A 17,957-nucleotide genomic window follows, 5' to 3' on the forward strand; every position below is an offset into this window, starting at 1 on the left:
CGCCACTCTCTTCTGGTGATAGTGTCTGGTATTACAACCTAGTTCATTCGAATGGCCTGTAATACCAGACATTCTCCATGGACATAAGTGGTGCTTTTTATAGAAAAGCAGACATTCTTATTTCCAATTTAAAAGAGCTGGTAATAAAGTATCTATCTGATCTATATCACTTTGTGTAATAAATGTGCACTTCTGATATAAAATGTATACACGCGTGTCTCGGTGCATTTTTAGAACAGGTTGTCATACATAGATGGTGCTCCTGATGTACATTTATTATGTTAATCATGTTAATAATACCTTAAAGCGACATCGAGGGATTTCTGTCCAAAATACTTTTTATTGACTTCCAAAGCTTTCTCAAGAAAACGAAGAGATAAGTCGCACTCAAGCACAGCTTGTAGAACCACGCCAATATTACTCTGCCAGGGAGAAAAGACACATCGCAATGACCAGGCGTCTAGATCAGGGCAATGGTGTGTGACACTTTCTCTTATTTCTATTTCATAACAAGGAAGAAGGGCCAATAGAGGACAGAATCTGTTGTGTGATAGGGATATTAAAGGGAAACTGTCAGCAGGTTTTTGCTATGTAATTTGAAGGCAGCATGCTGTAGGGGTTGAAACACAGATTTCAGCGTTACCTCTCTTAACAAGCTCTGTGGTGTTGTTTGCTTGCAATGACTGTTTTAGCACCAGGACCTTATCATTGCAGCGCATGCATGCTAGTCCGACACGCCCCCCTCCTGTGATAGGCAGCTCACTGTCTATAGACATTGTATATACAGTGCCTGTCTTGTGCACGGGAAGCTTCTTCAGCGCTGCTGCATTGCTAAATCTAAAAACTATATCAGAATGGCTGCACCCAGTAAACTAAGTGATACATCATTGGATTCAGCTTCTCTTTGCCTACATCAGGCTGCTCTCAGATGAGCGCAAAAACCTTCTGACAGATTCCCTTTGAATTCTCAGCTTTTACTTATTATGACATAACAGTTGGCCAGTGGCATACTACTAACAGCAGAAAGCCACGCGCCCGCTATGGGGCCTGTGAATCTGAGAATCAGGGTGGCTTGGCAGCTCCCTCCTACATCATTCTCCCTGTGCATCTGAGCTTTGATGTCTCAGTGCAGCAGGCATGATGACGTTACTACATCGAGCCCGCTGTGCAGAGATTAAGAATACACGCTGCAGAGACCGAAGCAGTGGAGTAATGGGGTCAGGCAAGCGTATGTGTGTGTGTGTATATACACTCACTGGCCACTTTATTAGGTACACCTGTCCAACTGTGTGTTAAGACTTAATTTCTAATCAGCCAATCACATGGCGGCAACTCAGTGCATTTAGGCATGTAGACATGGTCAAGACAATCTCCTGCAGTTCAAACCGAGCATCAGTATGGGGAAGAAAGGTGATTTGAGTGCCTTTGAACGTGGCATGATTGTTGGTGCCAGAAGGGCTGGTCTGAGTATTTCAGAAACTGCTGATCTACTGGGATTTTCACGCACAACCATCTCTAGGGTTTACAGAGAATGGTCCGAAAAAGAAAAAAAATCCAGTGAGCGGCAGTTCTGTGGCCGGAAATGCCTTGTTGATGCCAGAGGTCAGAGGAGAATGGGCATACTGGTTCGAGCTGATAGAAAGGCAACAGTGACTCAAATTGCCACCCGTTACAACCAAGGTAGGCAGAAGAGCATCTCTGAACGCACAGTGCGTCGAACTTTGAGGCAGATGGGCTACAGCAGCAGAAGACCACACTGGGTACCACTCCTCTCAGCTAAGAACAGGAAACTGAGGCTACAATTTGCACAAGCTCATCGAAATTGGACAGTAGAAGATTGGAAAAACGTTGCCTGGTCTGATGAGTCTCGATTTCTGCTGCGACATTCGGATGGTAGGGTCAGAATTTGGCGTAAACAACATGAAAGCATGGATCCATCCAGCCTTGTATCAACGGTTCAGGCTGGTGGTGGTGGTGTCATGGTGTGGGGAATTTTTTCTTGGCACTCTTTGGGCCCCTTGGTACCAATTGAGCATCATTGCAACGCCACAGCCTACCTGAGTATTGTTGCTGACCATGTCCATCCCTTTATGACCACAATGTACCCAACATCTGATGGCTACTTTCAGCAGGATAATGCGCCATGTCATAAAGCTCGAATCATCTCAGATTGGTTTCTTGAACATGACAATGAGTTCACTGTACTCAAATGGCCTCCTCAGTCACCAGATCTCAATCCAATAGAGCATCTTTGGGATGTGGTGGAACGGGAGATTCGCATCAGGGATGTGCAGCCGACAAATCTGCGCCAACTGTGTGATGCCATCATGTCAATATGGTCCAAAATCTCTGAGGAATGCTTCCAGCACCTTGTTGAATCTCTGCCACGAAGAATTGAGGCAGTTCTGAAGGCAAAAGGGGGTCCAACCTGTTACTAGCATGGTGTACCTAATAAAGTGGCCAGTGAGTGTATATAATACACACAAACACATACATTGTGCTGGTCATCATATGTGGAGGGCTATGTGGGCAACCAGTATATTGTTTGGAGAGCTATGGGGGGCATTACACTGTTTTGAAGACTATAGGGAAGACATTATCCTATTTAGAAGGTGATGTGGGGGGCCATTATACTGTGTGTGGGCCATTGAACACTGTGGACAGTTATGTGTGGTCAATTATACGGTGTGGATTGTTGTGTTGGGTCCATCATACTATTTGAAGGGATGTGGGGCCATTATACTGTATTGAGACTCATCATACTGTATGGAGTGCTATGTGGGTGCCATCATATTGGGTGAAGGTCTGTGAGGGGCCTCATACCATGTGAGAGGACTATGTTGGGGGCCATCATACTGTGTATGTGAAGTGCGGGGGCCATCATGCTGTGTTGGGGTCACTGTGGGGGCCATCATACTGTGCTGGAGTCATTGTGATTTATCATACTTTGTAGTTGGGGGGGCTCACTGTAGGGACATCATACTGTGTGTGTAGAGGGTACTGTGGAGCAATTCACTGTGGGTGTATCATACCATATTTGGGGGGCACTTTTGTTGGCATCAAACTTTATGGGGGCCATGAAAGGGGTATCATAGTGCTTGAGAACACTAAGTGGCTTCAATAGGAGCAAACATACTTTGTAAGGGCTGTTAATTTGTGAAATATGCTTTTCTGTGAACCCACGTGGGGGTGCAATATGGACGTCTGCTACTGGGCTCCATGATTTCTATATACACCCCTGAAGTTTGCATATAATTCACAGATCATACTCACATCCAGTGTAGCCATGCTCGGATGGTCTTCACCTGCTATGAGCAGCATTAAGTATCGGGCACGGTACAGCAGCTTCAGCGCTAACGGTAATTGTCCACTGGCAAAACAGTAATGAGAGAAGAGGACCTGTTGGAAAAATACAATGAAGTCAGTGTACTACAACAGCTAACATTAGTTTTATAGGTATAGGACCATTGGTTGAAACATACATAGTCCTGAACTACGATGCTGCTGTCATAGCACAAAGTCCTCTCCGCCATTATTACTGCTTTCTGCTGATTATCCAGAGCCTATGGGAGAACGACATTTATTTAGTGTAGATCATCATCATTTCTACAATTCCACATTCACATGTCATACAGGGATAAAATAACTAAAATATCAAATGTATAAGGCCACAACTAACTTTAAATGTAACTGATGTAGTGTATGGCAAGTGGAAAAATGTAGGAGCTTTACGGCTCCAGTCATCTCAAGCCTGAGATATGTGTGTTATGGGATGCAAGTGTAAAAGAGTGACTACTGTGTGTGCAACAAAAATGTTGGGAACATTTTAGCAATGACTCTCACCTCTGTGATATCTCCCAAAATGAATTTAACTCGTGCGAGCAAACGAAGGCACATGGCAATGTCTGGATGTATGGCTCCATACACACTGTTAAACTGGACCAGGGCCTCGTTCAACAAAACAACTCCTTCGTTTAGTCCGCCTGCAAAGTATGATAAAGTCACGAAAGTCTGCATATAAACAAAGTCCCATCCCTGCTTGGGGGTTTTATTTCACCATCTGATATCTACCACTAATACATTAAAAGAATTACTGGTCACTTATTTTGGCTATTTCCATCCTCTCCAGCTCACCTCTTCTCTGTGTGGATGAAAAAGTCACTTTCTCAATGTAAGTACTTTACATGAGGCTCTGATAGACTTACTCTAAGACCACGTGCACACGTTCAGTATTTGGTCAGTATTTTACCTCAGTATCTGTAAGCCAAAGCCAGGAGTGGGTGATAATCCAGAAGTGGTGACGGGTTCCTATTATACTTTTTCCTCCGATTGTTCCTCTCCTGGTTTCAACTTACAAATACTGAGGTAAAATACTGACCAAATACTGAACGTGTGTACGTGGCCTAAGATGGGAAGTAACAGTCTGCTGCGTGAGCCAGGAAAACAGAGCTGCAGTCACATGATGCCGGGAGAGGCACAGAGTTCGCTGGAAACGGCAGAAGACAGCGAACAGTAAGTACTTTACTGATAGCAAACAAATGGTAAAATAAACAACGCTGGAATAGGACTTCAAATGTTATGTTTTACGCTAATAAAAGCTAAACTGAATTATAGTATATGAAATATTCAGGAATATGAAATCTCTGACCATGATAATCTCAATATATCAATACCTGTATTGAATTGCCTTAGGCCTGTTTCACACAACAGTTTTTTGGTCAGTCAAAATCCGCTAAAATGGCAGATAGCGGATCCATTTCTGTACTGACCACAACATTCGGCACCGGTCCGTTATTTTAACGGATCCGTCAAAGGAAGAATTTTAAAGGAACCGCTGCCTGGGGAAGAGAGAGAGAAGAGATCCGCAAAAAAACGGATCCAACGGATAGCCATCCGTCAAGATCCGCCAGTAATGCAACTCAATGGGAAAAAAACGGATCCGCCAAGCAAAATGGCGGATCAGTTTGTTTTGCAAAACGGCAGATTTTGACTGATGGACACAAACGGATGTGTGAAACAGGCCTTAGAATTAAAGAGCCTGCCCATCAGTCCACACGCAAATTAATTTTGAATGTCGAGTCTTAAACTTCTAGACCTTTAGTCTGGTCCCAGTGTCTGTTTTCCAAATTGGCAGCCCATGAAAGCCACCCATATGATGCCTGTTCACATCACAAACCCATTCTATGAAATGTGTGAGTTTGGTCCAGAAATCTGGCCAATCTCAGATATGCCCAAAGATTTTTTTTCCAGACTATTATGTGCAAAAAAACATAGAGTTTATAAAAACATATGAAAGGAACCATATACTATTATGCGTCCGTGTGCTCCCTGTTAAAAACAAACATTAAAAAAAAAAAATCAGAAAGAACACCAGGTCAATTTTCTGTCTTATAATGTGAGCTGATTAATTTATTAACGGTGGCTCAGTGGTTAGCACTGCAGCCTTGCAGCGCTGGGGTCCTGGGTTCAAATCCCACCAAGTACAGCATCTGCAGGGAGTTTGTATGTTCTCCCCGTGTTTGTGTGGGTTTTCTCTGGTTTCCTCCCACATTCCAAAGACACACTGATAGGGAATTAATTAATGGCGCTATAAAAGCAAGTAAAATACATAATAAAAAAATCTTTATGTTGTCTGGAGATCATTTCTTTATGCTACAAAGAGATATAATTGAATTCTCACTACACAGTTTCATTAGGGAAAACAGAGACATTTTCAGTTCAATCATTAAAGAGGTAGTCCCCTTTCTGGAAAGTGGACCCTTGATTCTACATAATACCTAAAATAACAGACACAGCAGGTACTCACCCTTCTAGTGTCTAGCGCCGGCTGCACGCCGCTGCTTCCATCTCAGGGTTTGGCACAAGCTGCTGAGCTCACTGATTGACAAGGAGTACAACTGCTGTAGCCAATGTGATGGCACCGCAGCAGTGGCGGGGAGCTGGCTGTACCTGCTGTGTTTGTTATCTTAGGCATTTTACAGAATTTCAGGTTCAATTTCCTCCAAACGGACAACCCCTTTAAGCAGAATGCACATAAGAAGCTTGTTTAGAGTTTTCTATTAAAGACGTTCCGACCCCTATAAATATAAACTAATATAGAAGGCCATACTTCTTAGATTGCTGAATGTGTCCACAGTCACATTCATGCTTAGATTAACCATGGGGACAGAGAGGTGAACCGCTGGCAGATTCTTCTTGTGGCAGTGGCTTAGCTGCCAAGGTAACAAGCCCCATCCTTCTTCGCCGCCATTATGTCATAAGGAAAAAGTAGGGACACCCTCATACCAGGTAAGTTCAGCTGGCAGTCATCTCATGTGCACCATAAGAAATAAATCAGTACCTGATTTTGGACTAATGAACTATTAAAATATAACACTGCTGGCCCAAGGTGAATGTTCATGTGTATGGACAGCTTGCATTCCAGACATCAGCGGCAATTTACATTTTACAAAACACTTGTAATTGCTCTGCGCTACAAGAGTTACAAATTACCTAAAGAAAAGTCTAAATTAGTAGCCCAGAGCAGAATGTCGTTACCTTGCTGTATGCTCATCTGTGCTTTAGTGAATAATTCATGAGCCTCCTTGGACTTAATGCTGACATGTTTGACTACAGGAAACATATTCAAAATGTCCTCCTCTGTTATGGCTGGTTTATGGCGACTTTCAAAATTGTATTCCCGCAGGAGAACCTACAAAAATATAAGATCATCTTTGTAATATGGAAAACAGTGAAAGAGGTTGCCTGCTACTTTTTCATTGATGACCTATCCACTATCAGAAAATGGAGCAGCTCCAAGAACAGCTGATTGGTGGGGATGCCGGGTGTCGGAACCCCTACCCCGATCAGACAAAAATAAAGTAGTGTACATCCTCTTTAAAGTTGCTCTTGAGTAATGACAGACTTATTCTCCAGTGATAACAGAATTCAAATCATCATCCACATCAAGATTTACAGTTGTGTGAAAAAAGGTTTGCCCCTTCCTGATTTCCTATTCGTTTGCATGATTGTCACACTTAAATGTTTCAGATCACCAAACAAGTTTAAAAATATTAGACAAAGATAACACAAGTAAACACAAGATGTAGTTTTTAAATGAAGGTCTTTATCCAAACCTACAGGGCCCTGTGTGAAAAAGTGATTGCCCTCTAAACCTAATAACTGGTTGGGCCACCCTTAGCAACAACAACTGCAATCGAATGTTTGCGATAACTGGCAATGAATCTTTTACAACGCTCTGGAGGAATTTTGGCCCACTCATCTTTGCAGAATTGTTGTAATTCAGCCACATTGAAGTGTTTTTCAAGCATGAACCGCCTTTTTAAGGTCATGCCACAGCATCTAAATTGGATTACTGTCAGTACTGTGACTAAAGGGCATGTCACACTAAGAGATATCGCTAGCAATATCGCTATAACTTGTGACGTTATAGCGATATTGCTAGCGATATCTCTGTGTCTGATACTTACCAGCGACCGGCTCCCCCGCTGGTTGTCGCTGATCGCGCGAGAACGTTCAGGACTGTTTCTCGTCGTCAGCTTCCTGTGGCGCTTCCTGCTGTGAGGACGAGCGACGCGTGGAGCCGGGCGGGAGGATGCAGGATCGCCTCGTCTGACAGGTAAGTAGCGACCCCCGACCCCAGCGATGTCGCTGGTGAGATCTGCCTGTGTGGCAGCTCACTAGCGACCACTTAGCGATGTACCAGCGATCCTGACCGCGTCATATCGCTGGTCGGGATCGCTGGTACATCGCTAAGTGTGACAGTACCATAAGCCACTCCAAAGTCTTAATTTTGTTTTTCTTCAGCTATTCAGAGGTGGACTTGATGGTGTGTTTTGTAACATTGTCCTGCTGCATAACACAACTGCGCGTCAGGTTGAGGTCATGGACAGATGGTTGGATATTCTCCTTCAGGATTGTTTGGTAGAGCGCAGAATTCATGGATCCATTTACCACAGCAAGTCTTCCAGGTCTTGAAGCAGCAAATCAGCCCTAGACCATCACCATACTTAACTGTTGGTATACTATTCCTTTTTTGAAATGCTGTGTTACTTATATGCCAGATATAATGGGACATACACCTTCCAAAAAGTTCAAGGTTAAAAGTTCAACTTTTGTCTCAGTGTTTTCTCCCAAAAGTCTTGGGGATCATCAAGATGTTTTCTGGTAAAACTGAGACAAGCCTTTATGTTCTTATTACTCAGCAGTGGTTTTAGTCTTGGAATTCTGCCATGCAGGCCATTTTGGCCCAGTCTCTATCTTATGGTGGAGTCTTGAACACTGATGTTAACTGAGGCCTGCAGTTATTCAGATGTTGTTGTGGGATCTTTTGTGACCTCTTGCATGAGTCATTGCTGCGCTTTTGGGGTAATTTTGGTCAGCTAGCCTCTTGTGGGTAAGTTCACCATTGTGGCTTTTGCCATTTGTCGATAATGATTTACAATGTGGTTTGCTGGAGTCCCAAAGCTTTAGAAATTGAATTGCTTTATAACCTTTTCCAGTCTTATAGATCTCAATTACTTTGTTTCTCATTTGTTCCAGAATTTGTCAGTCATGTCCTATTTAAGTGATTTCTTGATTGAGAACAGGTGTGGCAGTAATCAGGCCTGGGTATGGCTTTGGAATTTGAACTCAGCTTCCCAAAGATTTTTAAACCACAGTTAATTTAAGTTTTAACGGGGGTGGATGGAAATCACCATTTACACAGGGCCCTATAGGTTTGGATTTAACTGACCTGAATAATGGCAGTTATCTGTGTTATATCTAGTCACTGATGTGGATGGTCCTCAGAATACACACAACGCTTCCATGACAACACTACACCAGTGTAAAATCAGAAATGTGTGCCTCAGGCTTTGGGCCAGCAACATCAAGTAATAAGACCTAAGAATTGAAGATTTTTTTAAAAGTTCTATAATCTCTCACCATATATACATTGTTTGTTTTTTTTTGTTTTTTTTAAACAAAAAGTATGAATATTAACCCTAAAAATATTACAATATAAAAAAGGGGAAAAAAAAAAAAAACAACACTTTTTTTTAATAAAAGAAAAAAAAAAATCACTGCTTGCAAAGCATTTTCCTTGCAGGTATTAGAGGTATGAAGAGTCCGATAAGAAGCCCAAGCCCTGAAGACATAGATATAGCATTCCACATACATGTAGAGACAAGTACCTGAACTCCAGTCTTCATACAGAACTCCCTGAGGAGCGTGACTTTTTGCAAAGTAAACTTCTCAACCAGCTGCTCTACAGAATCACTGAAACACAATACATAGGTCAGTCCTAGATTTGTGACACTAATAGGGGGAGAATTACATGAAAGACAGATTGGCTTTATGGCTAGTATATGGCCAGGTTGGGACGAGCAGATGAAAAATTTTCATCCAAAAACCTTGGATGATTTTCATCAGTATTGTCATCCGTGTCCTTATTTTACGTCCTTGCGGCATCCGTATTTATACATCAACACTGTAGGATGTACATGATCAAACACGGCTTCCTTTATTAATAATGGCAACGCATCCATCAAAATCCGATGAAATGCGTGGAATCCTTATGGGATCCAATTTATTTCTGCAGCCATAGACTTGAATCTCATCTAAAATGTGGCGAAGACTGATGGCATGTTCACGTGGCATGCTGCAACTTTGTTCACATGCCACGTGAACTGCCTTATTGAATTACATTGGTCAGTGCGACGTCCAATTGTAACATGTACAGCATATGTCTGTATAAAATGAGCGTCTGAACCAGCCCTTACAATTAAGGCTCAGATAAGGGGCCGTAATATTCGCATGAGGATCACGTTGCGACCCTCCGACTGGCTGTCGACTCTCCTGACCTGAGCGTGCCACCTGCATAGAAACACGCTGTGCGCTCAGGTCAGGAGAGCCGACGGCCAGTCCGAGGACTGCAATGTGATCCTCGTGTGAATATTATGGCCTTCTGTCTGCGCCCTTAGGCTAACTTCACACGAGTGTATAAAAATGATTTAATGAAATTATATTAAATATAAAAATAGTTAAAATTTAAGACCATATAGCGTTCCCTACATTAACAATTGCAATGGATCTGCAAAAAACAGTTCATCTGTATTGGATCTTATTTTCTTGGCTCGCCCATAGACTTGAATAGGCAAGTCTCATCCAAAATATGTAAGGGACTAGTGCATGCTGCAGCATACGGACATTCAGTCCATATTAAGAAAAAAGGTAACCTGAACATCCCAATTGAAAAGCATTGGTCCAAATGTTTTCTGTTATTTCCACAGGCAGCATATGGACCGAAAGTATGGTAAGCTATGGATGGCTTCGCCACCCAGAACGTTTTGCGGGAAAACTTTACATTTTTTTGCTGTTCTTCTTTGCAACACAAAGTGCTGCAGTCTGAGGTTTGCTGGCAGTCAATTAGGAATTATGAAATGGGCTACAAACAGCAGTTTTTTGTGGCTTCTTTTAATGTTTGTGATTTTTTTAGCTTTATTTTTCGAAAACGCAGCAAGCTCTAGGTGTGCTGTAATTTTTTTCTTCATGTACTTATACGAAAAGAATGACAATGTCAAAATGTGTCAACAAATATAAAAAACAACAACAAAAATGTATAAAAAAAAATGCATGAAATGTAAGGAGCTTTTACAAGCACCAATAAAACACCAAAAAAGTCTGTGAAGGCATCTTAAAGACAAACAAGCTCTAAGGCCTCGATCAGATGAACACTTTTTTCTTTGGGTTCTGTGCTATCTGTGCACAGATTGCACACAGGCAGCATATGGGCAATTGTAGCCAGTGTACAAGTGATTTTTTCACACAAATTTCAGGTCCATATGAAAAAATAACAGGATTTTTTAGTGGAGACCAGAGTAGAACATGTAAATGTCTGGAAGCTTCTGCAGACATGACAAGCCTGAGTATCAGGCCACGTGCACACCTTCAGTATTTAGACAGTATATTACATCTGTATTTGTAAGCCAAAACCAGGAGTGGAACAATCAGAGGAAAAGTAGAATAGAAACACGTCACCACTTCTGTATTTATCACCCACTCCTGGTTTTGGCTTACAGATACTGATGTGAAATGCTGACCAAATACTCAACATGTGAACATGGCCTAAGGCCTACTTTACCTGCTGAGGTTGGCAGGTTTGGCCACCAGTCTAATGTATATGGGGGCCATGAGCAGATGATTGTTGAGGGAGTTAAGGATCCGGCATGTCAGATCTGAGACTGACAATCCTTTTGTTCTCCTTGAGATAAGTTGCTCCCAGATATGTTTCTCAGCAGAGCGAGCGAGCACTCCTCATAGATTGTAAGCTTGCGAGCAGGGCCCTCATTCCTCTTGGTATCTGTTATGATCTATGTGATTATTGCTATGCTGTAATGTCTATCGTCTGTACATGTCCCCTGTGAAATGTAAAGTGCTGCGGAATATGTCGGCGCTATAGAAATAAAATGTATTATTATTATTATTATGTATGGGAGAGATGGACGAAATAGCTGCCGGCCAATTGACCAGTCAAACCAACATTCAGCCATCTGAGGCGTATCTGGGGCTGTTGGTTTGTATCTACCATGCTCCATATACATGACATAGATAGTGGCTTATGGTTAAGAGGGGGTAACAGTACAAGTAATGAATATGAATAGGTTACAGGGAAACTAAACCTACAGTCCTCGTTTATATATTAACCTGTGTGGATGAATACAATGTATAGTTCCCAATTATCAGCCTGGAATTAGTAATGATGGCATTAATAACAGAATATCTGCCTCTCTGATCAACATTTTATCACATATATCTCCCAAGCCGTGGACCTTACGTTGCTTGAACATCTGTGCATGCATGTCTAGGAGTGAGTCAGTAAAAATATCTGATGCCTATTGACTGATGAAGGGTACGGTGTATTTTGGCCTACTATATTCAGTATCTGACATTTCTCCTATTAATAATTGTAACTCGTAATCATACCATGGAATTGTAAAGTCGAAGCTGTCTTTAGCATTGTGCTGGATTTGCTTCCAGAGGTCAGTCGGTGTCATACTGGTCCAGGCCGTGCTGTCTCCATTTTCCACTGAACGCATCTTCTTCTTGTTCTTGCGCTTACGGGAGAGCAGCTCATCAGGAGGTAGGTGAGCCACGGGATTTGGGTAAGAACTCAGGAAGCAGTTCAGAAAGTGGCTGAGTGCAGCTGACAAAGCCGACATCTCTATTCCCTAATGTAAGACATAGGGATACAATCCATTACAATGTCACTGCCACCCATACAAATATCTACAATCCTAAAGGATCTGCATCTTCACTAAGTTCCCAGCTCATCAACACAGATGGACATTAAAAGAATAAGAAATTCCACAGAACATTCAAAGGCAAGGTGACAAATAAATCAAGACTATATATTATAAAATAACAGAGAGCAACACAGTTTATCACCTAATATACTATAAGCCCTGTTAAAATGTCATATAGAAGACCTTATCTCATGGACCATTGCTGCTGAGAGAAGATACTGTATTGTTCGCTTTCTTATTTCTTGTCAATACAGGCTGTTTCATGACTAAGGTTTGGTGTAGGGGGACAGGTGATAATGAACTCTAGACAGACTGCGTGGGTTAGTCATACCTGTAGGTAGCTGCGTAGGATCCTTTTGGCTGAACGTGTGACTATGTCAATGATTATTATTCTCTGTTGGGTAAAAAAAAAAAAAATAATCCTTCATGTTAGTAGTTATTAGCAGAATGATGAGAAAGCAGAGTAAGAGGGCGTTTGGGCGTCATTGAGGGGAAGTAGTGCAAGTCACCACTTAAGTACAAAATTCTTCTCTTAGGTCCTTCGATCTGAAGAACAATCATTCCCTGCGCTGTGCAAGAAAGGAGCGTGCATGCAGAGGTCAGGAGATTATCCATTACTATAACAGATTGGAATACATCTTTAAATGCAATGAATCGGAATATACCCAAATCATAGCATGATAAACCTAAAACCTAAGGTTCATTTTCCATATATTGTACCCAAACTAAGATAATTGCCATACATATGGTAACATGCACCTTCAGCGACACAGTTGGATTCTCGATAGCACCCAAGTTCTATAGTATGGCACCCAACGGCCTCTAGCTATATGTGTACACTGAAAATACCAGACTTACATAAAGATGATCCACAGAAGATCGGACTGGCATCTTGGTAATCATCTCAGCGACTGTTCCCAAATATCGCATGTTGATTCCGTGTGAATGAAGAGACTCTTTTAGTGTTTTACCATCCATGGGAACAATTATATGATTCAGACAGGATTTTACCTGTACAGTACAGAGGTAATGAGAAGAATATTTCCAATATGCCATCTGAATGCTAAAGTTCACTGACTGATGATCAATATGACAGTTACATAGTTCCCAACATTCGTGTTGGTAACTTGGCTCCGCCAACCGTGCCCAGAACTGCCCATTTATGACCAAGGTTTGTGTAATTAGCCAGGATTGTTTAGGTTTTGTTTTTTTGTTTTTTTTAGAGAGGCAAACCCTTTAACTGTGCTGTATACACGATACATTTCCCAGATGATGCTATATTTGCCTACAAAAACTAATACAGTTCTATATTTCTACTTACAAAGCTGGGGATCTGCACCATGAGGATAAAGGAAGCCGCTTCACTCAGCAATCGCTTTTGTACCTGAAGGGCCTGGTTTTGGTTCTCCGGAAACCTAACCACTAAGTACAAAAACATAACGTTAATTCCAACTGAGATAAACATTCGTTATCTAGGGGGGAAAAAAAAAAAAAATCACTTACCTGATGAATATACATCAGGATTGAACCGTATATCAAAAATATAATCAGCGACAGAGCCAATCTCTCTGCAAGCGTCTCTTACAATATCTGCGCCCCGAAGATCATCTGAAGAAGAGGAAAGTTGGATAATCACTTATCATAAACCAGTAATGGACAGTTATATATTGATGTTACAACAGTGCCATCATCTGTTGCTGTCGCACATTGAATAGAATGAGCAGTCTAGTGTAAACTCCATTTATAACGTGACCACACATTGGTGCAGCCTGTCGATCACTGTGCATGAGGATGTGGTAGGCCAGCCATTACATTCCATGATTGTGCCTTTTAATAATGGGTTAATAGGAGAATGAACCTTAACTTGGGCAGCATATGGATGTGTCAGATCAAGTTTGATGAGAATGTGTGATCAGAAAATGACCTACTGTTTAAATCAGGTTTTATGTAAAAAAAAAAAAAGTTTTACAGGAGATTTGCACTCAGAATCTCACGATACATGGCCCCATTCATTCTTTTATGTACATGGATCAGTCGTCCTGGTACCTTTGCAGAGAAACAGCCCAATGCGTCACAGTAGGTATGGTGTTCTTTCGATGCGACTCAGCATTCTGTCTTCTCCAAACACGACGAGTTTTGTTTCTACCAAACAGTTCTACTTTGGTTTCATCAGAGCATATGACATTCTCCCAATACTCTTCTGGATAATCCAAATGCTCTCTAGCAAACTACAGACGGGCCCGGACATGTACTGGCTTAGCAGGGAGACACGTCTGGCACTGCAGAATCTGAGTCCCAGGAAGCATAGTGTGGTACTGATGATAGCTTTTGTAGCAGTGGTCCCAGCTCTATGCAGGTCATTCTCTGGGTCCCCCGTGTGGTTCTGTGATTTTTGTTCTTGTGATCATTTTCACCCCATGGGGTGAGATCTTGCGTGGAGCCCCAGATAGAGGGAGATTATCAGTGGTCTTGTATGTCTTCCATTTTCTTATTATTGCTCCCTCAGTTGATTTCATCACACCAAGATGCTTGCCTATTGCAGAGTCAGTCTTCCCAGCCTGGTGCAGGGCTACAATTTTGTTTCTGGTGTCCTTTGACAGCTCTTTGGTATTCATCATAGTGGAGTTTGGAGTGTGACTGAGGTTGTGGACAGGTGTCTTTTATACTGATAACAAGTTCAAACAGGTGCCATTACTACAAGTAATGAGTGGAGGACAGAGGAGCCTCTTAAAGAAGAAGTTAGAGGTTTGTAAAAGCCAGAAATCTTGCATGTTTTCAGGTGACCAAATACTTATTTTCCACCATAATCTGAAAAACTCATAGGGACATGTCCTAATTTCTTTGGATGAAAAGTGCCAATACAAGTCTATGGGTATGTGAAAACATGTACAGCACATGGATGGCATCTGTGTACTGCCCGTACTTAATATTTCAAAGTATAGGAGAAGCTTTGTAATTTATTTATCCATTCATGAAAAACACTGATGTCCGTACTGACAGTAACAACGGACACACTGATGACACACTGATGGTAAAAACGGACACATGGATGGTAAAAACCGACACACGGATGGCACACTGATGGTAAAAACGGACACATTGATGACACTCTGATGGTAAAAACAGACACTGATGACACACTGATGGTAAAAACAGACACACTGATGGTAAAAACAGACACACGGATGGCACACTGAAGGTAAAAACAGACACACTGATGACACACTGATGGTAAAAACGGACACACAGATGGCACACTGATGGTAAAAACAGACACACTGATGACACACAGATGGTAAAAACAGACACACTGATGGTAAAAACAGACACATGGATGGCACACTGAAGGTAAAAACGGACACATGGATGGTAAAAACCGACACACGGATGACACACTGATGGTAAAAACAGACACACGGATGGCACACTGAAGGTAAAAACGGACACATCAATTACACACTGATGGTAAAAACGGACACATGGATGACACATTGATGGTAAAAACGGACACACGGATGACACACTGTTGGTAAACACTGATGACACACTGATGACAAACAAGGACACACAGATGACACACTAATGGTAGAAACGGACACATAAATGACACACTAATGAAATGGTAGCATTTTTTCAGGCATGTTTTTAAACACGGGCGTAAGAATGAGGCCTAACTGACATCTCCAGGAGTTTTCTAGGCATTCTCGAAGCTGGGCAAAGATCATTGTGAATGGGGAGGTTAATGGTAAATTGTGACAATCATCTATTATGATTGGTGGATCACCCATAGTGAGTAGTGGTATACTGAGGCACTATATGTAATTGTTATGCTGCCTTAAAGGGGATATCTAAGACATTGAGAAAAACAAAAATGTGCCTAAGCACCAATAGGTAGGTGGCTGCCTGTCGTGTCCAGCGCCGATCATCACCGACTCAGACCGTTCAGAGGTTCAGCTGCCTCCTCTGACATCACATCAACAGAGCGATGGTTTCTTTTCCGCCCTGCTCTGTCAGTGAGGCGTGGCTCCCGACATCATTCTCATTGACAGTTGGCTCCATCCAGTTAGGCAGTGGAGATCCGGCTGTCAATCAGAAAGTCCGGCCTCGTCAAAAAAGCAGAGAGGAAAAGAAGCTGCCACTGTCAACATGACATCAGCACAGGCAGCTAAATTGCTAGTATTAGGCGTTAGGGGCCAATGTGAAAGCTGCAAGATTTAAAATTTTCTATCTTACCTAGAGAGTGATATGGAAGTTGAAAACAAAAATAACAAAAGATTAAAAAAAATACATTTAACTTTAAAAGCTGACTTAAACACTAGGTCTCTGACGACACCTATTCTTTCAAGTATTTTGTAATTAGAGGTACTTCTTTTAATCAGGGATCATTGAGATGAGCGTATTATAATTGTGCATACTATCTGGGTTAAAAATCACACACTGACTAAAATCATTTATAAGGCTGTCCAGACGACAGTCAGTCGTGTGAACAAAAAAAGTGTTCAGGTCTAAGGGTGCTCACACAAAAAAAAAACCCAGATCCCATATGGTTATCTAAATTGAGTTTTACAATGCAATTATTAACATGAGAAACTGTATCGGGCCTTGACAATGTTATTTTCTGCTGATGTACTTGTACGTACTGTATGTCACACAAATGTAAGAAATGGACATATGGATGACAACACAGATGAGAATCACCTGTTGTTTTTCTGGATGTAAATCGGACGATTAGTTATGCGCTCATCTGAACCCGGCCTTAGGCTTACCTTTCATGGACTCATCTCCACTGTTCTCAGGTTGAAGTAAGTCTCCATTTTGTGACTTGTCCACTATCAACTTCATGAACTGGGCATACCTATGGAACGAATACAAATACAGTGTGTCCGTAAAGTCATGGTGCACTTTTGACCAGTCACAGGAAAGTATACAAGTATGCCACGATCCCCGGATCTGACGCCCTTAGACTTTTACGGTTATGTGAAGCAACATGTGTACACTGAACGTATCAACGACATTAATCACTTAAAACAGAGAATCCCAGACGTTATTCACTCTGTTACATCAGACGTCCTTACCCATGTGTGGCAAGAACTTCACTATTGTTTGGATGTGTGTAGGGAAACAAATGGAGCCCACATTGAACTGCACTGAATAGGTATGAAACTGGGAGTGTTTTTCTTTTATTTGGAGCAGATTTCACATTTCTATCATTTTTTGTTGCTTTCCAGTGACTGGTCATATGTCCACCATGACTTTACAGACACACTGTATTCTGGGAAAGCTTTAATCCAGTGTCATTCTAGGTTAAGGGGCATTTTTCTGTTCCAATATTATGACTGCAAGTTGTGGCTCAACTATGGGTCTAATCACTGGCGGACACAGACAGAAAAGGGATCCGGTATAAGAATATATAGGCCCTTTGCAGTCCAATTGCCACTGAAATGCATCCACATGATACTGGTTTGAAACTGTCCTTATTGTAAATCAAGCTGTAAATGGTAATTCCAGGAATAAGTCATTTTTAATGATGGGATGAGTGCCGGAGACCTTACTAAAAATATATCTCAGGGTCACACCGTTTACTTCATAAATAGAATTTCAATGTCATTAGATGAGAGTTATAGCTGGACTTTCCTTCACCCAAGGCAATGCTTTATTTTACGACCTTACAGT

The 17,957-nt window shown here is 41.7% G+C and overlaps 1 protein-coding gene across 1 annotated transcript in view; it reads right to left on the reverse strand.

The window, feature by feature from the left end:
* Positions 1-17,957, reverse strand: part of LOC141096196 (clustered mitochondria protein homolog) — a 60,102-nt gene that overhangs the window by 14,543 nt on the left and 27,602 nt on the right. The window contains exons 11-22 of the mRNA XM_073582670.1: positions 17,051-17,139; positions 13,788-13,892; positions 13,606-13,706; positions 13,143-13,295; positions 12,616-12,678; positions 11,965-12,209; positions 9,174-9,258; positions 6,538-6,691; positions 3,844-3,983; positions 3,483-3,563; positions 3,274-3,399; positions 301-422 (exon numbers count right to left, since the gene is read on the reverse strand). Of these exons, the coding sequence (XP_073438771.1) occupies positions 301-422; positions 3,274-3,399; positions 3,483-3,563; positions 3,844-3,983; positions 6,538-6,691; positions 9,174-9,258; positions 11,965-12,209; positions 12,616-12,678; positions 13,143-13,295; positions 13,606-13,706; positions 13,788-13,892; positions 17,051-17,139 (1,464 nt within the window). The remainder of the gene's footprint in view (positions 1-300; positions 423-3,273; positions 3,400-3,482; positions 3,564-3,843; positions 3,984-6,537; positions 6,692-9,173; positions 9,259-11,964; positions 12,210-12,615; positions 12,679-13,142; positions 13,296-13,605; positions 13,707-13,787; positions 13,893-17,050; positions 17,140-17,957) is intronic.

Source organism: Dendrobates tinctorius, unplaced genomic scaffold, assembly GCF_039654945.1.
Source record: "Dendrobates tinctorius isolate UK_male_01 unplaced genomic scaffold, ASM3965494v1 ptg000073l, whole genome shotgun sequence".
NCBI lineage: Eukaryota > Metazoa > Chordata > Amphibia > Anura > Dendrobatidae > Dendrobates > Dendrobates tinctorius.